The following is a 26,607-nucleotide window of genomic DNA, read 5'->3' as shown; positions in this document are numbered from 1 at the left end:
AGACAGGATCTTATCATGTATCTCTGTATACAGGGAGCTCCCCCTAGTGGAGGCTGCAGACAGGATCTTATGTATCTCTGTATACAGGGAGCTCCCTCTAGTGGTGGCTGCAGACAGGATCTTATCATGTATCTCTGTATACAGGGAGCTCCCCCTAGTGGTGGCTGCAGACAGGATCTTATCATGTGTCTCTGTATACAGGGAACTCCCCCTAGTGGTGGCTGCAGACAGGATCTTATCATGTATCTCTGTATACAGGGAGCTCCCTCTAGTGGTGACTGCAGACAGGATCTTATCATGTATCTCTGTATACAGGGAGCTCCCTCTAGTGGTGACTGCAGACAGGATCTTATCATGTATCTCTGTATACAGGGAGCTCCCCCTAGTGGTGGCTGCAGACAGGATCTTATCATGTATCTCTGTATACAGGGAACTCCCCCTAGTGGTGGCTGCAGACAGGATCTTATCATGTATCTCTGTATACAGGGATCTCCCCCTAGTGGTGGCTGCAGACAGGATCTTATCATGTATCTCTGTATACAGGGAGCTCCCCCTAGTGGTGGCTGCAGACAGGATCTTATCATGTATCTCTGTATACAGGGAGCTCCCCCTAGTGGTGGCTGCAGACAGGATCTTATCATGTATCTCTGTATACAGGGAGCTCCCTCTAGTGGTGGCTGCAGACAGGATCTTATCATGTATCTCTGTATACAGGGAGCTCCCTCTAGTGGTGGCTGCAGACAGACTGAAGAATAAAACTCACGTTGCTGAGAGAACACAGATCCACAAATTGTTTAATTTTGTCTTCAAAGAATCTCTCATAGATAAAAATGAAGAACAGAACCTGAAATGCAGAGCAGGAGACATTAATGGACCCGGCCCTGGTCCAGTCTTCATCATTACACAATCCAATCCCCACTGACCTGTACGATCCCGACGGCCAGCCACATGGAGGCGGAGATGCCGAACCTCAGGATCGGGCTCATTGGAGCTTGGTAGCTCCCGGCTGACGGGGTCAGGTCCAGGGTAAGGTCCTTAGTTGCAATGTTTTTAAGGCCGACAACCTAAAAGAAAGAAATGACAAAACAATTATATATATATTTTAATAATTCTCACTATTTTTTTTTTCCATGTTTGTTAAATAAAAAAATCAGAGCAGCGGCACAGCGGAGGCGGCACAGCAGAGGCGGCACAGCAGAGGCGGCACAGCAGAGGCGGCACAGCAGAGACGGCCATGTCTGACTACCTGGTGTCTGCACTCTGATTGGTCCGCAGGTGGGAGCACATGATAGGCTCCTTCCCTCCTAAAACCTATATAATGTAAACTCATCCGGCTTTTTTACCTCCAGCAGAAGCAGAACCAAGAAGAGCTGCAGCAGCGGACTGAGCTTCCGGTGAGTCTGGATCTCATTCCACTCGTTGGCCACCAAGATGGTCCTCCAGAAGCTGACATTGGACTTTCCTAGAAAATATGGCTGTGAGAAGGAGCTTGTTCCCTACTGGCCTATTTTCAGCTTAGGAGTCCAGTGGGCGGTCCTATTCACTATACTATAGTCACACTCACAGGGAAATCACTGATTAGCCCCGCCCACCGGACTCCTACAATATAAATGGTGGAGCATATAAAATACAAGTTAGTCTTGTCAGTAAACAATTTATCAATCTCCCCCGTGCCGCCTGCGCTACACACGGGACAGCGTCACCCTAAATAACAAAAATACGTGAACATGACGAGACCCCGGCGTGGCGTAACGGACCAACCTTGTGCACTAGATGGAGCTTTATCCTTTGGTTTTTCCCAGTCAATCAGGAAAATGTTGTATGTGAGCTGTGAGACGAGCAAATGGATGAGCTGCAGCGCCTGAAGAAACGGAGCGAGAATCAGCCGAGGACGGAGGAAGAGCAAGAAAACCTTCACAAACACCCCCCCACCGCCACCCAACCCCTCCATACCGCCCTCCCCCGTACCTTCAGAGAAAACGCCACGGATAAGTAAATAATGAAATCTGTCTCCACCTGACCCCCAGCGGGAGGTAAAGTCACACCGACCACCGACGTCTGACCCTGCAAAAGTAATGTGCCGCTAATGAGAGGTAGTATTATAGAAGTTATATTCCTGTACATAAGGGGCAGTATTATAGTAGTTATATTCTTGTATATAGGGGCAGTATTATAGTAGTTATATTCTTGTACATAGGGGCAGTATTATAGTAGTTATATTCTTGTACATAGGGGCAGTATTATAGTAGTTATATTCTTGTACATAGGGGCAGTATTATAGTAGTTATATTCTTGTATATAGGGGACAGTATTATAGTAGTTATATTCTTGTATATAGGGGCAGTATTATAGTAGTTATATTCTTGTATATAGGGGCAGTATTATAGTAGTTATATTCTTGTACATAGGGGCAGTATTATAGTAGTTATATTCTTGTACATAGGGGCAGTATTATAGTAGTTATATTCTTGTACATAGGGGCAGTATTATAGTAGTTATATTCTTGTATATAGGGGACAGTATTTTAGTAGTTATATTCTTGTATATAGGGGCAGTATTATAGTAGTTATATTCTTGTACATAGGGGGCAGTATTATAGTAGTTATATTCTTGTACATAGGGGGCAGTATTATAGTAGTTATATTCTTGTACATAGGGGGCAGTATTATAGTAGTTATATTCTTGTATATAGGGGGCAGTATTATAGTAGTTATATTCTTGTATATAGGGGCAGTATTATAGAAGTTATATTCCTGTACATAAGGGGCAGTATTATAGTAGTTATATTCTTGTATATAGGGGCAGTATTATAGAAGTTATATTCCTGTACATAAGGGGCAGTATTATAGTAGTTATATTCTTGTATATAGGGGCAGTATTATAGTAGCTATATTCTTGTATATAGGGGCAGTATTATAGTAGTTATGTTCTTGTACATAGAGGCAGTATTATAGCAGTTATATTCTTGTACATAGGGAGCAGTATTATAGTAGTTATATTCTTGTATATAGGAGCAGTATTATAGTACTTATATTCTTGTATATAGGAGCAGTATTATAGTAGTTATATTCTTGTACATAGGGAGCAGTATTATAGCAGTTATATTCTTGTACATAGGGGGCAGTATTATAGTAGTTATATTCTTGTATATAGGGGCAGTATTATAGCAGTTATATTCTTGTATATAGGAGCAGTATTATAGTAGTTATATTCTTGTACATAGGAGCAGTATTATAGTAGTTATATTCTTGTATATAGGGGCAGTATTATAGTAGTTATATTCTTGTATATAGGGGCAGTATTATAGTAGTTATATTCCTGTACATAGGGGCAGTATTATAGTAGTTATATTCCTGTACATAGGGGCAGTATTATAGTAGTTATATTCTTGTATATAGGAGCAGTATTATAGTAGTTATATTCCTGTACATAGGGGCAGTATTATAGTAGTTATATTCTTGTACATAGGAGCAGTATTATAGTAGTTATATTCTTGTATATAGGAGCAGTATTATAGTAGTTTTATTCCTGTACATAGGGGTAGTATTATAGTAGTTATATTCTTGTATATAGGAGCAGTATTATAGTAGTTATATTCTTGTATATAGGAGCAGTATTATAGTAGTTATATTCCTGTACATAGGGGTAGTATTATAGCAGTTATATTCTTGTATATAGGGGGCAGTATTATAGTAGTTATATTCTTGTACATAGGGGGCAGTATTATAGTAGTTATATTCTTGTACATAGGGGGCAGTATTATAGTAGTTATATTCTTGTATATAGGAGCAGTATTATAGTAGTTATATTCCTGTACATAGGGGTAGTATTATAGCAGTTATATTCTTGTATATAGGGGGCAGTATTATAGTAGTTATATTCTTGTACATAGGGGCAGTATTATAGTAGTTATATTCTTGTACATAGGGGCAGTATTATAGTAGTTATATTCTTGTACATAGGGGCAGTATTATAGTAGTTATATTCTTGTACATAGGGGGCAGTATTATAGTAGTTATATTCTTGTACATAGGGGGCAGTATTATAGTAGTTATATTCCTGTACATAGGGGCAGTATTATAGTAGTTATATTCTTGTACATAGGGGGCAGTATTATAGTAGTTATATTCCTGTACATAGGGGCAGTATTATAGTAGTTATATTCTTGTACATGGGGGCAGTATTATAGTAGTTATATTCTTGTACATAGAGGCAGTATTATAGTAGATATATTCTTGTACATAGGGGGCAGTATTATAGTAGTTATATTCTTGTACATAGAGGCAGTATTATAGTAGATATATTCTTGTACATAGGGGGCAGTATTATAGTAGTTATATTCTTGTACATAGGGGCAGTATTATAGTAGTTATATTCCTGTACATAGGGGCAGTATTATAGTAGTTATATTCTTGTACATAGGGGCAGTATTATAGTAGTTATATTCTTGTACATGGGGGCAGTATTCCTGTACATAGGGGCAGTATTATGTTGCTTTACCTTGAATGCTATCAGCCAGTAGATCGCGGTCCCGTAAGACACGAGGAAGAATGTATTTGCCAATGTGCCGCTCAGGAAGGCCAGGAATTTTATTATCAACTAGAGAAGAAGGGAATTTTGTTACTTACCGTAAATTCCTTTTCTTCTAGCTCCTATTGGGAGACCCAGACGATTGGGTGTATAGCACTGCCTCCGGAGGCCACACAAAGCATTACACTAAAAAGTGTAAGGCCCCTCCCCTTCTGGCTATACACCCCCCGTGGGATCACGGGCTGCTCAGTTTTAGTGCTAAAGCAAGAAGGAGGAAAGCCAATAACTGGTTTAAACAAATTCACTCCGAAGTAACATCGGAGAACTGAAAACCGTTCAACATGAACAACATGTGTACCCGAAAAAAACCAACAATCCCGAAGGACAACAGGGCGGGTGCTGGGTCTCCCAATAGGAGCTAGAAGAAAAGGAATTTACGGTAAGTAACAAAATTCCCTTCTTCTTCGGCGCTCCATTGGGAGACCCAGACGATTGGGACGTCCAAAAGCTGTCCCTGCGTGGGTAAAGAAATACCTCATGTTAGAGCTGCAAAGACAGCCCTCCCCTACGGGGAGGCAACTGCCGCCTGCAGGACTCTTCTACCTAGGCTGGCGTCCGCCGAAGCATAGGTATGCACCTGATAATGTTTGGTGAAAGTGTGCAGACTCGACCAGGTAGCTGCCTGGCACACCTGCTGAGCCGTAGCCTGGTGTCGTAATGCCCAGGACGCACCCACGGCTCTGGTAGAATGGGCCTTCAGCCCTGATGGAACCGGAAGCCCAGTAGAACGGTAGGCCTCAAGAATTGGTTCTTTGATCCATCGAGCCAGGGTGGATTTGGAAGCCTGCGACCCTTTGCGCTGACCAGCGACAAGGACAAAGAGTGCATCCGAGCGGCGCAGGGGCGCCGTGCGGGAAATGTAGATTCTGAGTGCTCTCACCAGATCTAACAAATGTAAATCCTTTTCATACCGAAGAACTGGATGAGGACAAAAGGAAGGCAAAGAGATATCCTGATTAAGATGAAAAGAGGATACCACCTTAGGGAGAAACTCCTGAATGGGGCGCAGCACTACCTTGTCCTGGTGGAAGACCAGGAAAGGAGCCTTGGATGACAGCGCTGCTAGTTCAGACACTCTCCGAAGAGACGTGACCGCTACCAGAAAGGCCACTTTCTGTGAGAGACGAGAAAGTGAAACATCCCTCAGAGGCTCAAAGGGCGGCTTCTGGAGAGCAACTAGTACCCTGTTTAGATCCCATGGATCTAACGGCCGCCTGTACGGAGGGACGATATGACAAACCCCCTGCAGGAACGTGCGCACCTGAGAAAGTCGTGCTAGACGCTTCTGAAAAAACACGGATAGTGCCGAGACTTGCCCTTTAAGGGAGCCGAGCGACAAGCCCTTTTCCAACCCAGATTGCAGGAAGGAAAGAAAAGTAGGTAACGCGAATGGCCAGGGGGACACTCCCTGTGCAGAGCACCAGGATAAGAAAATCTTCCACGTCCTGTGATAGATCTTAGCAGACGTGGGTTTCCTAGCTTGTCTCATGGTGGCAACGACCCCTTGAGACAATCCTGAAGACGCTAGGATCCAGGACTCAATGGCCACACAGTCAGGTTCAGGGCCGCAGAATTCAGGTGGAAAAACGGCCCTTGTGACAGTAAGTCTGGCCGGTCTGGTAGCGCCCACGGTTCGCCGACCATGAGATGCCACAGGTCCGGGTACCACGACCTCCTCGGCCAGTCTGGGGCGACGAGGATGGCGCGGCGGCAATCGGATCTGATCTTGCGTAGCACTCTGGGCAAGAGTGCCAGAGGGGGAAACACATAGGGTAGCTGGAACTGCGACCAATCTTGCACTAAGGCGTCTGCCGCTAGAGCTCTTTGATCGCGAGACCGCGCCATGAAGGTTGGGACCTTGTTGTTGTGCCGAGACGCCATTAGGTCTACGTCCGGCATTCCCCAGCGGCGACAGATCTCCTGAAACACGTCCGGGTGAAGGGACCATTCCCCTGCGTCCATGCCCTGGCGACTGAGGAAGTCTGCTTCCCAGTTTTCTACGCCCGGGATGTGAACCGCTGATATGGTGGATGCTCTGTCCTCCACCCACAACAGAATCCGCCGGACTTCCTGGAAGGCTTGCCGACTGCGTGTCCCTCCTTGGTGGTTGATGTATGCCACCGCTGTGGAGTTGTCCGACTGAATTCGGATCTGCTTTCCTTCCAGCCACTGCTGGAAGGCTAGTAGGGCAAGATACACTGCCCTGATTTCCAGAACATTGATCTGAAGGGTGGACTCCTGCTGAGACCACGTACCCTGAGCCCTGTGGTGGAGAAACACTGCTCCCCACCCTGACAGACTCGCGTCTGTCGTGACCACTGCCCAGGATGGGGGTAGGAATGATCTTCCCTGTGATAATGAGGTGGGAAGAAGCCACCATTGCAGAGAGTCCTTGGCCGTCTGGGAAAGGGAGACTTTCCTGTCCAGGGAAGTTGACTTCCCGTCCCATTGGCGGAGAATGTCCCATTGAAGTGGGCGCAGATGAAACTGCGCGAACGGGACTGCCTCCATTGCTGCCACCATCTTCCCTAGGAAGTGCATGAGGCGCCTTAAGGAGTGCGACTGACCATGAAGGAGAGACTGTACCCCTGTCTGTAGTGACCGCTGCTTGTCCAGCGGAAGCTTCACTATCGCTGAGAGAGTATGAAACTCCATGCCAAGATACGTTAGTGATTGAGTCGGTGCCAGGTTTGACTTTGAAAAGTTGATGATCCACCCGACAGTCTGGAGAGTCTCCAGCGCAACATTCAGGCTGTGTTGGCATGCCTCTTGAGAGGGTGCTTTGACAAGTAGATCGTCTAAGTAAGGGATCACAGAGTGTCCCTGAGAGTGCAAGACTGCTACCACTGCCGCCATGACCTTGGTGAAAACCCGTGGGGCTGTCGCCAGACCAAATGGCAGAGCTACGAACTGAAGATGGTCGTCTCCTATCACAAAACGTAGAAAACGTTGGTGCTCTGTAGCAATCGGTACGTGGAGATAAGCATCTTTGATGTCTATTGATGCAAGGAAATCTCCCTGAGACATTGAGGCAATGACGGAGCGGAGGGATTCCATCCGGAACCGCCTGGCGTTCACATGCTTGTTGAGCAGCTTTAGGTCCAGAACAGGACGGAACGAGCCGTCCTTTTTTGGAACCACGAAGAGATTGGAGTAAAAACCTTGCCCTTGTTCCTGAAGAGGAACAGGGATCACCACTCCTTCTGCTCTTAGTGAGCCCACCGCCTGCAGAAGAGCATCTGCTCGGCCGGGATGTGGGGAAGTTCTGAAGAACCGAGGCGGAGGACGAGAACTGAACTCTATCCTGTACCCGTGAGACAAAATGTCTGTTACCCACCGGTCCTTGACCTGTGGCAGCCAAATGTCGCAAAAGCGGGAGAGCCTGCCACCGACCGAGGATGCGGAGGGAGGAGGCCGAAAGTCATGAGGCAGCCGCCTTGGAAGCGGTTCCTCCGGTTGCTTTCTTGGGGCGTGAGTGAGCCCGCCAGGAATCTGAGCCCCTTTGCTCCTTCTGAGTCCCTTTGGACGAGGAGAATTGGGCCTTGCCGGAGCCTCGAAAGGACCGAAACCTCGACTGCCACCTCCTTTGTTGAGGTTTGCTTGATCTGGGCTGGGGTAAGGAGGAGTCTTTACCCTTGGACTGTTTAATGATTTCAGCCAATTGCTCACCAAACAGTCTGTCTACAGATAGTGGCAAGCTGGTTAAACATTTTTTGGAAGCAGAATCCGCTTTCCATTCTTTTAACCACAAGGCTCTGCGCAAAACCACCGAGTTGGCAGACGCCATTGAGGTACGGCTCGTAGAGTCCAGGACAGCGTTGATAGCATAGGTCGCAAACGCAGACATTTGCGAAATTAAGGACTCCACTTGCGGCACTGCTGGACGTATGATAGAGTCCACCTGTGCCAAACCAGCTGAAATAGCTTGGAGCGCCCACACGGCCGCGAATGCTGGAGCAAACGACGCGCCGATAGCTTCATAGACAGATTTCAACCAAAGGTCCATCTGTCTGTCATTGGCATCTTTAAGTGAAGCCCCATCCTCCACTGCAACTATGGATCTAGCCGCAAGCCTGGAGATTGGGGGATCCACCTTTGGACACTGGGTCCAGCGTTTGACCACGTCAGGGGGAAAGGGATAACGGGTATCCTTAAGACGTTTGGAGAAACGCTTGTCTGGGTAAGCATGGTGTTTCTGGACTGATTCTCTGAAGTCAGCGTGGTCCAGAAAAGTACTCAGTTTACGCTTGGGATACCTGAAATGGAACTTCTCCTGCTGTGCAGCTGCCTCCTCTGCAGAAGGGGCTGGGGGAGAAATATCCAACAGTCTATTGATGGCCGCTATAAGGTCATTTACCATGGCGTCACCATCAGGAGTATCCAGATTGAGAGGGGCCTCAGGATTAGACTCCTGATCACCCTCCTCTGTCTCATCATACAGAGACTCTTCTCGCTGAGACCCTGATCCGCGTGATGACGTGGAGGGTCTTTCCCAGCGAGCTCGCTTAGGCGGCCTGGGACTGTCATCTGAGTCAGAGCCTTCAGCCTGAGATGCCTGGGACCCCCTTGAAGCACGGATTAACTCCAACTGAGGGGGACCGGGGAACATTGACGCAGCAGTGTCCATGGTCTGAGTGACCGGCCTGGACTGCAAGGTCTCTAGGATTTTTGTCATAGTGACAGACATCTTGTCAGCAAAAACTGCAAACTCTGTCCCCGTCACCGGGACAGGGTTCACCGGTGACTCTGCCTGGGCCACTACCACCATAGACTCCGGCTGACGAAGTGGCACAGGGACCGAACATTGCACACAATGGGGGTCCTTGGAACCTGCCGGTAGATCAGCCCCACAAGCGGCACAAGCAGTGTATACAGCCTGTGTCTTGGCACCCTTGCGTTTTGCGGATGACATGTTGTCGTCTCCTCAGAGCAATATAGGGTATACAGCCAAGAAGCGACCTTACAGTGCAATATATATATATATATGGTATAGAGAAAAAAATACCCCAATATAACACTGTGGCACTAGTGGGGCCAGCACTAATGTGCTGCTTACCGCCCGCTTAACGCGGGTGTGTGGTCGCCAGAAATCCCTTGTCTGGGTCTCCCAGAGCCTGCGTCCGTTCTCCAGCCAGACTGCATGTAGGAATGGCTGCCGGCGTCCTGTGGAGAGGGGCGGGCCCTGGGCGTATACAGACAAAGTGCGGGAAACCTGCGTCCCACTGTGCTCAGTGAGAGGGCTGGAGCATGTAAATAAGGCTCCAGCCCTCGGCGCTGAATAATCGTACAGCGTCTCTCCCTTGCCCTGATTGACAGGGTGGGGGCGGGAACGAAGCGGAGCTAGGCCGCAAAAGCCGGGGACTAGATTTATAAGCGCCGCCGTCGTAAAAGCACGGTCGGCGCTAAGTCCCCGGCGCACCACAAGTCTCAGCCGCGCCGCCGCTCCAGGGGCGGCCGGCGCGGCAGTTCCCAACACATAAAGTCCCTCAGAGAAACTGCAGTGACTGTAACCCCAGCGCGCAGCGCTGTCCCCGGCGCACTAGCACACCCAGCAAGGCTGGAGTGTGCGCGGCCTGTCCATACGGGGACACAGAGTACCTGAATGTTGCAGGGCCTTGTCCCTGAACAGTACCCAGCTCCGTATCCAGCAGGTTCTACGGGTCTGTGGATGGAGCCCGGCCTCAGGGCTTGGGGGCCGGTAAGATCCCACTTCCTCAGAGCCCCTCAGGGGGATGGGGAAGGAAAGCAGCATGTGGGCTCCAGCCTCCGTACCCACAATGGGTACCTCAACCTTAACAAACACCGCCAATAGGAATGGGGTGAGAAGGGAGCATGCTGGGGGCCCTAGTATGGGCCCTCTTTTCTTCCATCCGATATAGTCAGCAGCTACTGCTGACTAAACAGTGGAGCTATGCGTGGATGTCTGACCTCCTTCGCACAAAGCTTGAAAACTGAGCAGCCCGTGATCCCACGGGGGGTGTATAGCCAGAAGGGGAGGGGCCTTACACTTTTTAGTGTAATGCTTTGTGTGGCCTCCGGAGGCAGTGCTATACACCCAATCGTCTGGGTCTCCCAATGGAGCGCCGAAGAAATAGAATTGTCTGAGAATCGCTATCTATACATGTGAATATATACATATAATGTGTGCTGTATATCAGGTCGGTTGTGGATGTCGGGGTCTCCAGTTATCGTCGCAGAGCTAACATTTTGTATTAAGGAAAATCACTGAATATATTCATATATGAGTTAGTAGGAAACAAAAGCATTTATAAATTGTTAGGTTGCATCAACTAGACTACATTTTAGTATTTGGAATCGGCAGAAGTGAGTCTTTAGGGGGGACTGTTGAGGGTCCGAATTGAGTGATCTAAAATACTTATTTGTTTCATTTCCGGAAAGAAGAACCATAGACAATCTGTAGCAAATGTTTTTTGGTTATGTGCTAATTTTAAGATAAGATCTAAATTCAATTTTCCTTGGTCAGGATAGGGGGGGACTAGAGCCTGTGGTGCTGTATTAAACAACAATCTCATGGAAAGCCCACTATATATATACCGTGTTTTGCAAAAATAAGACACTGTCTTATATTTTTTTTGCTCCCCAAAAAAGCACTAGGGCTTATTTTTGGAGGAGGTCTTATTCTTGGAGAAACACGGTTGGGGGTATAAGTTTACCCCCCAAAAAAGAAGACCCCCCCACTTCCCAGGAGACTCATACTCACCAGACCCGGACGTCTGCATGGTTCCCAGGTCCTCCTGTGATCTCCGGTCGGTGCTGCACGCCGTCCTACCCTGCTGCTAGCTGACACACACACACACACACGAACACACAGCAGATCACACACAGCAGATCGCAGATATACACAGCCGATCACAGGCACACACAGCCGATCACACACGAACACACAGCAGATCACACACAGCAGATCACACACACACGAACGAACACACACACACGAACACACAGCAGATCACACACAGCAGATCACACACACACGAACGAACACACACACACGAACACACAGCAGATCACACACAGCAGATCACACATACACACGAACACACAGCAGATCACACACAGCAGATCACACACAGCAGATCACACACACACAGCAGATCACACACACGAACACACAGCAGATCACACACACGAACACACAGCAGATCACACACAGCAGATCGCAGATATACACAGCCGATCACACACAGCAGATCACACACAGCAGATCGCAGATATACACAGCCGATCACACACAGCAGATCACACACAGCAGATCACACACAGCAGATCACACACAGCAGATCACACACAGCAGATCACACACAGCAGATCGCAGATATACACAGCCGATCACAGGCACACACAGCCGATCACAGATACACAGCCAATCGCCGGCACAAACACAGCAGATCACAGATATACACAGCCGATCGCAGGCACACACAGCCGATCGCAGGCACACACAGCCGATCGCAGGCACACACAGCCGATCGCAGGCACACACAGCCAATCACAGGCAGACACAGCCAATCACAGGCAGACACAGCCAATCACAGGCAGACACAGCCAATCACAGGCAGGCACAGCCAATCACAGGCAGGCACAGCCAATCACAGGCAGGCACAGCCGATCACAGGCAGGCACAGCCGATCACAGGCAGGCACAGCCGATCACAGGCAGGCACAGCCGATCCCAGGCACACACAGCCGATCCCAGGCAGACACAGCCGATCCCAGGCAGACACAGCCGATCCCAGGCAGACACAGCCGATCCCAGGCAGACACAGCCGATCCCAGGCAGACACAGCCGATCCCAGGCAGACACAGCCGATCCCAGGCAGACACAGCCGATCCCAGGCAGACACAGCCGATCCCAGGCAGACACAGCCGATCCCAGGCAGACACAGCCGATCCCAGGCAGACACAGCCGATCCCAGGCAGACACAGCCGATCACAGATACACACAGCCGATCACAGGCACACACACAGCAGATCGCAGATATACACAGCAGATCACACACAGCAGATCACAGATATACACAGCAGATCACACACATACACATCACATCACATCCAGCACTTACGGCAGCAGGGAATGAGAGCAATTCACGTGTCCGGCCGCAGGTCCTGTTCGTTGCGCTCCACTGCACTGCCTCTCAGGATTCTCCCGGCGAGAAGAGATCGGTGTCACTGGATGAGGTGAGTGTGTATGCGATCCGATGTGTGTGCGATCCGATGTTTGTGTGTGAGATCTGGTGTGTGTGTGAGATTTGATTGTGTGTGTGTGTGAGAGCTGATGAGTGCGGGTGTGTGATCACTGCAGGTCCTGCTGCTCAGTGTCGGGTGAGTGTAATTGCCGGGTGCCGCTGTGTCCTGTCCTGAAGTGTCCTGTAGTATCTGTAACTTTTTTAGCTGCACGGACACTTCATTATTGATCCAAGACTAGGGCTTATTTTCGGGGGAGGGCTTATATTTAAACCTTTCTCCGAAAATGTTGAAAATCCCTGCTAGGGCTTATTTTTGGGGGAGGTCTTATTTTTGGAAAAACACGGTATATATATTAAAATTCCAAGGGGGGGTAAGTCACAAATAAGTTTCAAATAAAATATATCTAAATGGAAAAAAAAATAATTTAAATTTAAGGTTGACAACATTCACAGATATCTTGTTAAGGGGGGGGGACTGTGAAGGTAGCCTGAGCTATAAATTGTTTGTTCAAATGTAATAAGATGATCTTTGTATGTAAATAATCAAAATATAGATGTAGTAGCATAATTATCTGTGTGTCTATATGACAATTGCACAAACACCATAATATGATTCTAAACTGTATATACAAGAAAGAGTTAACCAAGGTACAAATCAACAAGGGAGATATTCATTAAGTTAATTGGGAGCCTTATCAGTTGTTTCACACACAGAAAGAAGGAATAATGAGCAGAGAGGTATTTTATAACATACTGGGAAAAACTGGGGAGTTGAATACTCCCTACTCCATGATCTAGTTTCAAGGTCAATGTTGCATTCTGTATAATTGAGTCTTTTTCAATACACGAGTCCAGACTATGACATTGGCTCATACGGTGAACACATCTTGTGTGATCATTGTCTGATTCATTAATATCTGCGCAGATATATAGCTAATTCGATCCGTGCCTCTGCATACCCTGAATGAAGATACCATTAGCTATCTTCACCTAACTTTCTCCCTTGACACCTGTATTATGGGATGTGGAGCGCTGACCTGGTTGTAAACTTTGTGCAGATTTTTGGATGTGAGAATTCGGTGATATTTGTAGTTGGAGACACTCTTTCCTGTGCAGTGAATGTGGAGATGACAGGTAGCAGGGGTATGATCGCCTCATGCTGCCATCCATCCTGAGCGCTGCGGGCACTCACCATGATGCCAATGCTCTGCTGCCCCGATCTCCTCAGCCAGCTGCTGGTCTCCAGTATGGCCAGTAATGCGGCCACAGAGCCAAGGACGCCCAGAGTGATCTGCGGAAGACATGAATGCGATAGCTTCAATTCACTGACAGCGGCGATTTACTGAATTCCTGATGGCGTCACTTACGTCCGTGTCCCGCTTGAACGTCCCCGGGCTCTGATCGTACGTGACGGCAAATGACACCTGACGGGGAAGAAACAGGGTCAGGTGGAAGATATCGGCCATGACGGCACACTCCACTCACAGCCAGAGCTGCCGTCACCTGTGCCGCTGCCTGCAGATTCAGCCTGGTGTACCGTACAGTCAGCTGGACGGGGGGCTCGCTGCTCGGGGGGCTGAGCGGCAGGTACACGCTGTAAAGAAGGAGGTCATGTGACTGGTGCTGGCGGAGGAGGGGAGTGGCTTGTTATAGGGGGAGGGGCACAGATTGTGACCTCACCTTAGGGTCAGGCTTGTGGCGACGATGACGGAGGAGGGAACGCTGGAGAGATTTACCCGTCTGTCCGAGACGCCGTCAACCAGGAAGAACCGCCTGAGGGCGCGGGAGCCGAGCGTGCCTGGAAGATCAGGTGCTGTCAGCCGGGCAGCGAGCGGCACCTGACGGTCACCGTCACGTGTAAGTAACCAGTCACCGGAACATACCGTCGCTGCCCCGGATGTTGGCATTCCACACGGGCACCGGCCACAGCATGGCGGCGCCGCTGGCGGAGGTGTACAGCAGGAACAGCTCGTAAAATATGGGCTCCGGCACATTCTGGAAGAGATCGGCGACCGGCAGAGAACACTGCAAGCGACAGGAGGAGCAACGTCAGGTTTAGGCCGCTTCATCCCAACCAGGGATGTGCCCCACTGAAGTGACTGGAGCCGAGCCGCAGAGCCAAGCCGCAGAGCCAAGCCGCAGAGCCACGCACAACCCCTGCAGTGCCGCAAGATCCTAACTCACCGTCAGGCTGTAAAACGTTCCGAATTTAAAGGCGGCGTCCAAGGCGTTCTGCGTAGACGGACACATCTGCAAAACACAAAACAAGGGGTCAATAGCAGCGGCAACCGCCATGCTTTTCACTGCGGCGCCGCTCTCTCCTGACTTACCTGCAATGTGCCTCCTTTAAGAGTTTCCCAGCCGAGAAAATTCCCGCGGACGTCGTACTTCACCAATCGGAACTGCATCTGTCGGGAGCAGACACCGAGTAAATACGGTGGGAAGGACGGACGGACGGCGGGCGATGGACGGACGGACGGAGGGCGGGCGGGGTCTCATCACAGTAAAGCCCTCACTGACATAGGACTTCAGGGTCTGATACGGTTGTGTGCAGTCGGGAGCCAGCACTGATTTTTGTTACAATGTATCAGGACGCGAGAGGGATTTGTGCTGATGATGTGCAGACGGCAGGCGACTGTAGCAAACCCTCAGCTGTGAGAAGACATCAGCGATGGTGAAGCCTCCGTTACTCACCGCCGCGTTCTTCTGGTAGGACAGGTTGGTCGGCGCCGTGCTGCCGAGCTGAGACACCGCGCTGTAGATCACCGGGGGTAGAAACTCATTGGATGAACTGAAGGGAAAAAACACAATGAGCTACTGCCTGCAGGGGGCGCCAGCTGCGGGGTCCGGAGCGGGGCCTGACTCGCCTGATGCCGCCGTACAGCTCGTAGGCTCTGCTGCTGCTGGAGAAGACGTTCATCACCACCATGTTGGCGAGGGCCTGGCAGGCGGTGGCGTTGTAGTTGTCCTGAGGACATGAGCACACGGATTATGAGATGCTGGAGCCGCCATATTGGGGGTGAGCGCGGCGGTCTGATGCCGGAGGACCCCCGCGGACGCCCTCCCTGCATCACTATAATCACTCACCCGGCAAACCGCGAAGCTGGAGAAGAGGAAGAGCGACTCCCAGAGCGTCACCGATGTCAGGTCCTGCGGAAATACCGACACACAGCGACCGGTGAAAGGCGATCCACCGACACACAGCGACCGGTGAAAGGCGATTCACCGACACACAGCGACCGGTGAAAGGCGATACACCGACACACAGCGACCGGTGAAAGGCGATACACCGACACACAGCGACCGGTGAAAGGCGATACACCGACACACAGCGACCGGTGAAAGGTGATCCACCGACACACAGCGACCGGTGAAAGGCGATCCACCGACACACAGCGACCGGTGAAAGGCGATCCACCGACACACAGCAACCGGTGAAAGGCGATACACCGACACACAGCGACCGGTGAAAGGCGATCCACCGACACACAGCGACCGGTGAAAGGCGAAACACCGACACACAGCGACCGGTGAAAGGTGAAACACCGACACACAGCGACCGGTGAAAGGCGATACACCGACACACAGCGACCGGTGAAAGGCGATCCACCGACACACAGCGACCGGTGAAAGGCGAAACACCGACACACAGCGACCGGTGAAAGGTGAAACACCGACACACAGCGACCGGTGAAAGGTGATACACCGACACACAGCGACCGGTGAAAGGCGATACACCGACACACAGCGACCGGTGAAAGGTGATACACCGACACACAGCGACCGGTGAAAGGTGATCCACCGACACACAGCGACCGGTGAAAGGCGATACACAGCGACCGGTGAAAGGCGATACACAGCGACCGGTGAAAGCTGATACACCGACACACAGAGACCGGTGAAAGGCGATCCACCGACACACAGCGACCGGTGAAAGGCGATCCACCGACACACAGCGACCGGTGAAAGGTGAAACACCGACACACAGCGACCGGTGAAAGGTGAAACACCGACACACAGCGACCGGTGAAAGGTGAAACACCGACACACAGCGACCGGTGAAAGGCGAAACACCGACACACAGCGACCGGTGAAAGGCGATACACAGCGACCGGTGAAAGGCGATACACAGCGACCGGTGAAAGCTGATACACCGACACACAGAGACCGGTGAAAGGCGATCCACCGACACACAGCGACCGGTGAAAGGCGATCCACCGACACACAGCGACCGGTGAAAGGTGACTATGGCTTATAAGGGAGGGTGACATGATGGCTGATCACCAGGATATGGGGTCACTAACCGCAGAAGAGCAGGTGATCGGGGTGCCGCAGTGCAGAGGTACAGCATCAGGGCACAAATCGGGGTGCCACTGTGCAGAGGACGGGCAGCAGAGCAGGTGACCGGAGTGCCGCTGAGCAGGTGACCGGAGTGCCGCTGAGCAGGTGACCGGAGTGCCGCTGAGCAGGTGACCGGAGTGCCGCTGAGCAGGTGACCGGAGTTCCGCTGTGCAGGTGATCGGAGTGCCGCTGTGCAGGGGACAGGCAGCAGAGCAGGTGATCGGGGTGCCGCTGTGCAGGGGACGGGCAGCAGAGCAGGTGACCGGAGTGCTGCTGTGCAGAGGACGGGCAGCAGAGCAGGTGACCGGAGTGCTGCTGTGCAGGGGACGGGCAGCAGAGCAGGTGACCGGAGTGCTGCTGTGCAGAGGACGGGCAGCAGAGCAGGTGATCGGAGTGCCGCTGTGCAGGGGACAGGCAGCAGAGCAGGTGATCGGAGTGCCGCTGTGCAGGGGACAGGCAGCAGAGCAGGTGATCGGGGTGCCGCTGTGCAGGGGACAGGCAGCAGAGCAGGTGATCGGGGTGCCGCTGTGCAGGGGACGGGCAGCAGAGCAGGTGATCGGGGTGCCGCTGTGCAGGGGACGGGCAGCAGAGCAGGTGATCGGAGTGCCGCTGTGCAGGGGACGGGCAGCAGAGCAGGTGATCGGGGTGCCGCTGTGCAGGGGACGGGCAGCAGAGCAGGTGATCGGAGTGCCGCTGTGCAGGGGACGGGCAGCAGAGCAGGTGATCGGGGTGCCGCTGTGCAGGGGACGGGCAGCAGAGCAGGTGACCGGAGTGCTGCTGTGCAGGGGACGGGCAGCAGAGCAGGTGATCGGGGTGCCGCTGTGCAGGGGACGGGCAGCAGAGCAGGTGATCGGGGTGCCGCTGTGCAGGGGACGGGCAGCAGAGCAGGTGAAGTTGCGGCTGAGGCATTGTAACGTCGTCAGTAATTGTCCCGGGTGCAGATTACCTGTTTGTCGATGGAAAGACAGAGGCCTCCGCTCTGCAGAGAGAAGAACAAAGGGTGAGTACAGAGACGAGAGCGACCCCCCGGGACGGGCGAGGTGAGGGGGCACCTACCTCCCGGGTGACAGGGCAAGTACAGTCCGGTCCGTAGGTCGGAGGACACAGTTCACACCTGGAGGAGAGAGACAGCGTGATACATTGTAACCCCGCCATATCCACCCACTGAGGGATGATCAATGCACCGAGGAGGCGTCCATGGAGCCAGAGGCCGGGCTCCCGGGAGGAGACGCCACTCACCGGTCTCCGGCTGCGTTCGGACGCGTTCCGCTCGTACATAAGACGCATCGGGACGATTTATTTATTAAATCTTCCTCTAAAAATGAAGAAACAAGTAAGAAATCTCCAAGAATCTGCTGATACGCAAAGAATGGTGCAGATGGAGCAGCATGAGGTGCAGCGGCGTCACAGCTCACCTCTGGCCTCGCCGCTGGCACAGCTGCAGCTTCCACCGGTGCAGTCCAGGCAGCGCCGACCGTCCACGGACACAAGCGTATTCTACAGAGGGGAAATCACACAGAAGATCAGACGCTCCGCCACGAGGCCGGCCATTATATTACATTTACGTGGCCCGGGGAGAGCAGAATATGGGGGGCCCCTGGGGGCCATATTGCTCGTCACCCAGCTTTCCCAGAGGCAGGTATTCTGCAGACATGGCTGAACAGGGGTCCCGGGATCCCAGCGCTGCCCCTCCCCTGGCATGTAGTGGGTTAATGTGCTGCGGCGTATACTGCACTCACCGGGGGGCACTGGTTACAGGTCACTTGTGGGGATCCCAAATCTTCAACAGTGAATCCAGAGGAACAGGAGCAGCCGAGACCTGGAACCGGGAGACACCGGGGATCAGAACCAGCAAAACATTACGAGACACTGGGACTTGTGGTGCCGCTGTGCACTATACAGGACACGCTGGGACTTGTGGTGCCGCTGTGTCTATACAGGACACGCTGGGACTTGTGGTGCTGCTGTGTCTATACAGGACACGCTGGGACTTGTGGTGCCGCTGTGTCTGTACAGGACACGCTGGGATTTGTGGTGCCGCTGTGTCTATACAGGACACGCTGGGACTTGTGGTGCCGCTGTGTCTATACAGGACACGCTGGGACTTGTGGTGCCGCTGTGTCTATACAGGACACGCTGGGACTTGTGGTGCTGCTGTGCTCTGTACAGGACACGCTGGGACTTGTGGTGCCGCTGTGCTCTGTACAGGACACGCTGGGACTTGTGGTGCCGCTGTGCTCTGTACAGGACACGCTGGGACTTGTGGTGCCGCTGTGTCTATACAGGACACGCTGGGACTTGTGGTGCCGCTGTGCTCTGTACAGGACACGCTGGGACTTGTGGTGCCGCTGTGTCTATACAGGACACGCTGGGACTTGTGGTGCCGCTGTGCTCTGTACAGGACACGCTGGGACTTGTGGTGCCGCTGTGCTCTGTACAGGACACGCTGGGACTTGTGGTGCCGCTGTGCTCTGTACACGACACGCTGGGACTTGTGGTGCCGCTGTGCTCTGTACAGGACACGCTGGGACTTGTGGTGCCGCTGTGCTCTGTACAGGACACGCTGGGACTTGTGGTGCCGCTGTGCTCTGTACAGGACACGCTGGGACTTGTGGTGCCGCTGTGCTCTGTACAGGACACGCTGGGACTTGTGGTGCCGCTGTGTCTGTACAGGACACGCTGGGATTTGTGGTGCCGCTGTGTCTATACAGGACACGCTGGGACTTGTGGTGCCGCTGTGTCTGTACAGGACACGCTGGGACTTGTGGTGCCGCTGTGTCTGTACAGGACACGCTGGGACTTGTGGTGCCGCTGTGCTCTGTACAGGACACGCTGGGACTTGTGGTGCCGCTGTGCTCTGTACAGGACACGCTGGGACTTGTGGTGCCGCTGTGCTCTGTACAGGACACGCTGGGACTTGTGGTGCCGCTGTGTCTGTACAGCACACGCTGGGACTTGTGGTGCCGCTGTGCTCTATACAGGACACGCTGGGACTTGTGGTGCCGCTGTGCTCTGTACAGGACACGCTGGGACTTGTGGTGCCGCTGTGCTCTATACAGGACACGCTGGGACTTGTGGTGCCGCTGTGTCTATACAGGACACGCTGGGACTTGTGGTGCCGCTGTGTCTATACAGGACACGCTGGGACTTGTGGTGCCGCTGTGCTCTGTACAGGACACACTGGGACTTGTGGTGCCGCTGTGTCTATACAGGACACACTGGGACTTGTGGTGCCGCTGCTCTCTATACAGGACACGCTGGGACTTGTGGTGCCGCTGTGCTCTATACAGGACACGCTGGGACTTGTGGTGCCGCTGTGCTCTATACAGGACACGCTGGGACTTGTGGTGCCGCTGTGTCTATACAGGACACGCTGGGATTTGTGGTGCCGCTGTGCTCTATACAGGGCACGCTGGGATTTGTGGTGCCGCTGTGCTCTATACAGGACACGCTGGGATTTGTGGTGCCGCTGTGCTCTATACAGGACACGCTGGGACTTGTGGTGCCGCTGTGCTCTATACAGGACACGCTGGGATTTGTGGTGCCGCTGTGCTCTATACAGGACACGCTGGGACTTGTGGTGTTGCTCTGCTCTATACAGGACACGCTGGGACTTGTGGTGCCGCTGTGCTCTATACAGGACACGCTGGGACTTGTGGTGCCGCTGTGCTCTGTACAGGACACGCTGGGACTTGTGGTGCTGCTGTGTCTGTACAGGACACGCTGGGACTTGTGGTGCCGCTGTGCTCTATACAGGACACGCTGGGACTTGTGGTGCCGCTGTGCTCTGTACAGGACACGCTGGGACTTGTAGTGCCGCTGTGCTCTGTACAGGACACGCTGGGACTTGTGGTGCCGCTGTGCCTATACAGGACACGCTGGGACTTGTGGTGCCGCTGTGTCTATACAGGACACGCTGGGACTTGTGGTGCCGCTGTGTCTATACAGGACACGCTGGGATTTGTGGTGCTGCTGTGTCTGTACACGACACGCTGGGACTTGTGGTGCCGCTGTGCTCTGTACACGACACGCTGGGACTTGTGGTGCCGCTGTGTCTATACAGGACACGCTGGGATTTGTGGTGCTGCTGTGCTCTGTACAGGACACGCTGGGACTTGTGGTGCCGCTGTGCTCTGTACAGGACACGCTGGGACTTGTGGTGCCGCTGTGCTCTGTACAGGACACGCTGGGACTTGTGGTGCCGCTGTGTCTGTACAGGACACGCTGGGACTTGTGGTGCCGCTGTGTCTGTACAGGACACGCTGGGACTTGTGGTGCCGCTGTGCTCTGTACAGGACACGCTGGGACTTGTGGTGCCGCTGTGTCTGTACAGGACACGCTGGGACTTGTGGTGCCGCTGTGCTCTGTACAGGACACGCTGGGACTTGTGGTGCCGCTGTGTCTATACAGGACACGCTGGGACTTGTGGTGCCGCTGTGCTCTGTACAGGACACGCTGGGACTTGTGGTGCCGCTGTGTCTATACAGGACACGCTGGGACTTGTGGTGCCGCTGTGTCTATACAGGACACGCTGGGACTTGTGGTGCCGCTGTGTCTATACAGGACACGCTGGGACTTGTGGTGCCGCTCTGCTCTGTACAGGACACGCTGGGACTTGTGGTGCCGCTGTGTCTATACAGGACACGCTGGGACTTGTGGTGCTGCTGTGTCTGTACAGGACACGCTGGGATTTGTGGTGCCGCTGTGTCTATACAGGACACGCTGGGACTTGTGGTGCCGCTGTGCTCTGTACAGGACACGCTGTGACTTGTGGTGCCGCTGTGCTCTGTACAGGACACGCTGGGACTTGTGGTGCTGCTGTGTCTATACAGGACACGCTGTGACTTGTGGTGCCGCTGTGCTCTGTACAGGACACGCTGGGACTTGTGGTGCTGCTGTGCTCTGTACAGGACACGCTGGGATTTGTGGTGCTGCTGTGCTCTATACAGGACACGCTGGGACTTGTGGTGCCGCTGTGCTCTGTACAGGACACGCTGTGACTTGTGGTGCCGCTGTGCTCTGTACAGGACACGCTGGGACTTGTGGTGCTGCTGTGTCTATACAGGACACGCTGGGACTTGTGGTGCTGCTGTGTCTATACAGGACACGCTGGGACTTGTGGTGCTGCTGTGTCTATACAGGACACGCTGTGACTTGTGGTGCCGCTGTGCTCTGTACAGGACACGCTGGGACTTGTGGTGCTGCTGTGCTCTGTACAGGACACGCTGGGACTTGTGGTGCTGCTGTGCTCTGTACAGGACACGCTGGGACTTGTGGTGCTGCTGTGCTCTGTACAGGACACGCTGGGACTTGTGGTGCCGCTGTGCTCTATACAGGACACGCTGGGACTTGTGGTGCCGCTGTGCTCTATACAGGACACGCTGGGACTTGTGGTGTCGCTGTGCTCTATACAGGACACGCTGGGATTTGTGGTGCCGCTGTGTCTGTACAGGACACGCTGGGACTTGTGGTGCCGCTGTGTCTGTACAGGACACGCTGGGACTTGTGGTGCCGCTGTGCTCTATACAGGACACGCTGGGACTTGTGGTGCCGCTGTGCTCTGTACAGGACACGCTGGGACTTGTGGTGCCGCTGTGTCTATACAGGACACGCTGGGACTTGTGGTGCTGCTGTGCTCTGTACAGGACACGCTGGGATTTGTGGTGCTGCTGTGTCTGTACAGAGCGGTTGTTCTGGTACCTGTGGTTCTCCAGGACACTCTACAAAACTCACCGCCCGGTGCTCGCTGTCCGGAGCCGCAGATGCCGCAGGAGAGCCGGGCCGCGTTGTAGAATTGGCCGCCGCTGCAGTCTCCGGGCTGGAGGAAGGGAATGGACGTGGACTGCGGCAGACAGAACCGGGAGAGACCGAGGATCAGCAGGAGAATGGAGGGCGGCATGGCGGAGAGAAGGCCACCGTGTCCATAGCAACCGCGGGCCCATAGCAACCGCCACACAGCAACAAGCTCAACGCCCATTGGAGCCGGGGACGGAAGCCGCGTCACGTGACTGCCCGTCAGAGAAAAAGGAACAATAGAAAAGAGACGAAAGAGAGAGAAAAATAAACCAAATAAAAAAAGAAGAAAGAGGCGGCAACAGGAGAGAATTGTACAGAGCACAGTATATAGTGAATTATCTGTGTGATGCAGTCAGGCCTGTAATTTTACTGCTCACCACCAGGTGGCGATATAACACAACAGGTGGAGTATGAGGCGGCCACAAATCTATACAAGTCTGCAATTCTAGTGCTCACCACCAGATGGCGCATGAAGCGGGCACAAATCTATACAAGTCTGCAATTCCAGTGCTCACCACCAGATGGCGCATGAAGCGGGCACAAATCTATACAAGTCTGCAATTCCAGTGCTCACCACCAGGTGGCGCATGAAGCGGGCACAAATCTATACAAGTCTGCAATTCCAGTGCTCACCACCAGGTGGCGCATGAAGCGGGCACAAATCTATACAAGTCTGCAATTCCAGTGCTCACCACCAGGTGGCGCATGAAGCGGGCACAAATCTATACAAGTCTGCAATTCCAGTGCTCACCACCAGGTGGCGCATGAAGCGGGCACAAATCTATACAAGTCTGCAATTCCAGTGCTCACCACCAGGTGGCGCATGAAGCGGGCACAAATCTATACAAGTCTGCAATTCCAGTGCTCACCACCAGGTGGCGCATGAAGCGGGCACAAATCTATACAAGTCTGCAATTCCAGTGCTCACCACCAGGTGGCGCATGAAGCGGGCACAAATCTATACAAGTCTGCAATTCCAGTGCTCACCACCAGGTGGCGCATGAAGCGGGCACAAATCTATACAAGTCTGCAATTCCAGTGCTCACCACCAGATGGCGTATGAAGCGGGCACAAACCTATATAAGGCAGTCTGCAATTCCAGTGCTCACCACCAGATGGCGATATTATTATTATTATTATTTATTATTATAGCGCCATTTATTCCATGGCGCTTTACAAGTGAAAGAGGGTATACGTACAACAATTATTAACAGTACAAGACAGACTGGTATAGGAGGAGAGAGGACCCTGCCCGCGAGGGCTCACAGTCTACAGGAGGAGAGAGGACCCTGCCCGCGAGGGCTCACAGTCTACAGGATGAGAGAGGACCCTGCCCGCGAGGGCTCACAGTCTACAGGATGAGAGAGGACCCTGCCCGCGAGGGCTCACAGTCTACAGGAGGAGAGAGGACCCTACCCGCGAGGGCTCACAGTCTACAGGAGGAGAGAGGACCCTGCCCGCGAGGGCTCACAGTCTACAGGAGGAGAGAGGACCCTGCCCGCGAGGGCTCACACTCTACAGGAGGAGAGAGGACCCTGCCCGCGAGGGCTCACACTCTACAGGATGAGAGAGGACCCTGCCCGCGAGGGCTCACAGTCTACAGGAGGAGAGAGGACCCTGCCCGCGAGGGCTCACAGTCTACAGGAGGAGAGAGGACCCTGCCCGCGAGGGCTCACAGTCTACAGGAGGAGAGAGGACCCTACCCGCGAGGGCTCACAGTCTACAGGAGGAGAGAGGACCCTGCCCGCGAGGGCTCACAGTCTACAGGAGGAGAGAGGACCCTGCCCGCGAGGGCTCACACTCTACAGGAGGAGAGAGGACCCTGCCCGCGAGGGCTCACACTCTACAGGATGAGAGAGGACCCTGCCCGCGAGGGCTCACAGTCTACAGGAGGAGAGAGGACCCTGCCCGCGAGGGCTCACAGTCTACAGGAGGAGAGAGGACCCTGCCCGCGAGGGCTCACAGTCTACAGGAGGAGAGAGGACCCTGCCCACGAGGGCTCACACTCTACAGGAGGAGAGAGGACCCTGCCCGCGAGGGCTCACACTCTACAGGAGGAGAGAGGACCCTGCCCGCGAGGGCTCACAGTCTACAGGGAATGGGTGGTGGTACAATAGGTGAGGATATAACACAGATGCTGGGACTTGTGGTGCTCCTCGTCTGCATCCCCTGAGCAGGCTGTGGCGGGAGCTTCTCATACTTAACCCTTCATGGTCTGAACGCCCCTGGATTGTCTTCGTTTGCAGACGATAATCCTATGTTCAGCAAATATCACAAGCGTTTTCAGTATCAATGTGAAATCTGCAGCGAGTTACAGGTTGGTGCAGAATCTGCGGCAATATGAGACCCCCGACCATGAAGGCTCCGTCCTGGAGGCTGCACGCTGGATCTCCGCTCAGTCTATACCTTCCAGACGATCCAGGTGATTGGTGCCGGATTACTGGAATTGCCGGAATATCGGACGACGTATTCCAGGAATATTCCTGTATTTCTGGAGGACGCGGCTTTCACCGCTCACGTTGTCACTTCTCACCTCCTCTGCACACATTCTAGCGTCGCACCCCTTCTACAATCACAAGGTCCAGCATCCAAGGAGTTAACACTAACACATTCAGATGAAATATTCATTAACCTTCGCAGCGCCGCACGCTCCCGTCTTCTGAAGTTCACAATCAATTATCCAGGGGGAAAAGGGGGCGATAAGCGGCGACACATTGAGAAGATGCAAGAAACGCGTCACTCCCCCAGTGACAGCCGAGCGGTCACAGATTATCCAGATACGACTGTCAGAAGAAATGTACCCCCCCAAAAATTACCTTTGGAAATCAAAAATGCAGAAACCTCTGCTCATGTAAAATAACCCAATATTAGCACCATGAGCCCCATGTATAATGTGCACCAAAGCAGAAGACCGGTGTGTGGCCCTTTAAGAGCACGGTGTAAACCAGGAGGGTTTGTAAGTTTGCATCAGAAGGAAAAATATCCTACAAAAAGGCATGCGGCTGGATACAAATTGTTACAAACTCCCTGCTATGGCGCTTACCGGGGATGGAGGTCGTGGAAGCATGTGCTCTTTTAGTGAATGGGAACAGAGACCCCCAGTGTGGAAAAAAACCCAGAGAGACCCAGGGAGGAAAAAAAAAAAAAAAAAAAAAAAAAAAAAAAAAAAAAAAAAAAAAAGCCAGAAAAACCCATGGAGAAAAAAAAAAGCCAGAAAAACCCATGGAGAAAAAAAAAAGCCAGAAAAACCCATGGAGAAAAAAAAAAGCCAGAAAAACCCATGGAGAAAAAAAAAAGCCAGAAAAACCCATGGAGAAAAAAAAAAGCCAGAAAAACCCATGGAGAAAAAAAAAAGCCAGAAAAACCCATGGAGAAAAAAAAAAGCCAGAAAAACCCATGGAGAAAAAAAAAAGGCAGAAAAACCCATGGAGAAAAAAAAAAGCCAGAAAAACCCATGGAGAAAAAAAAAAAGGCAGAAAAACCCATGGAGAAAAAAAAAAGGCAGAAAAACCCATGGAGAAAAAAAAAAAAGCCAGAAAAATCCGGGGAGGAAAAAAAAACAAAAAAAAAAATAAAAAAACAGGGCTCTGGGAAAATGAGACCATCTGTAGCACAGAGTTGATTGGAAAGTTGCAGAGCTCTTCCTGTTGCAATAATTAGGGGATAAATTCTGA

General features: G+C 52.3%; 1 protein-coding gene across 1 annotated transcript in view; it reads right to left on the bottom strand.

Moving 5' to 3' along the window:
* Positions 1-24,048, bottom strand: part of LOC142254884 (meckelin-like) — a 42,582-nt gene extending 18,534 nt beyond the window's left edge. Inside the window, 22 exon segments of the mRNA XM_075326233.1 lie at positions 764-844; positions 924-1,064; positions 1,344-1,462; positions 1,762-1,861; positions 1,969-2,064; positions 4,501-4,599; positions 13,989-14,087; positions 14,164-14,220; positions 14,300-14,390; positions 14,477-14,594; positions 14,680-14,821; positions 14,981-15,046; positions 15,127-15,204; positions 15,491-15,587; positions 15,664-15,764; positions 15,884-15,946; positions 18,084-18,116; positions 18,194-18,251; positions 18,377-18,452; positions 18,553-18,634; positions 18,877-18,956; positions 22,871-24,048. Of these exon segments, the coding sequence (XP_075182348.1) occupies positions 764-844; positions 924-1,064; positions 1,344-1,462; positions 1,762-1,861; positions 1,969-2,064; positions 4,501-4,599; positions 13,989-14,087; positions 14,164-14,220; positions 14,300-14,390; positions 14,477-14,594; positions 14,680-14,821; positions 14,981-15,046; positions 15,127-15,204; positions 15,491-15,587; positions 15,664-15,764; positions 15,884-15,946; positions 18,084-18,116; positions 18,194-18,251; positions 18,377-18,452; positions 18,553-18,634; positions 18,877-18,956; positions 22,871-23,114 (2,121 nt within the window). The 5' untranslated portion in view covers positions 23,115-24,048.
* Positions 24,049-26,607: the final 2,559 nt, after the last annotated feature.

Source organism: Anomaloglossus baeobatrachus, chromosome 10 (assembly GCF_048569485.1).
Source record: "Anomaloglossus baeobatrachus isolate aAnoBae1 chromosome 10, aAnoBae1.hap1, whole genome shotgun sequence".
NCBI lineage: Eukaryota > Metazoa > Chordata > Amphibia > Anura > Aromobatidae > Anomaloglossus > Anomaloglossus baeobatrachus.
Note: the sequence above shows the minus strand (reverse complement) of the source record. Positions and strands in the feature narration are given on the sequence as shown.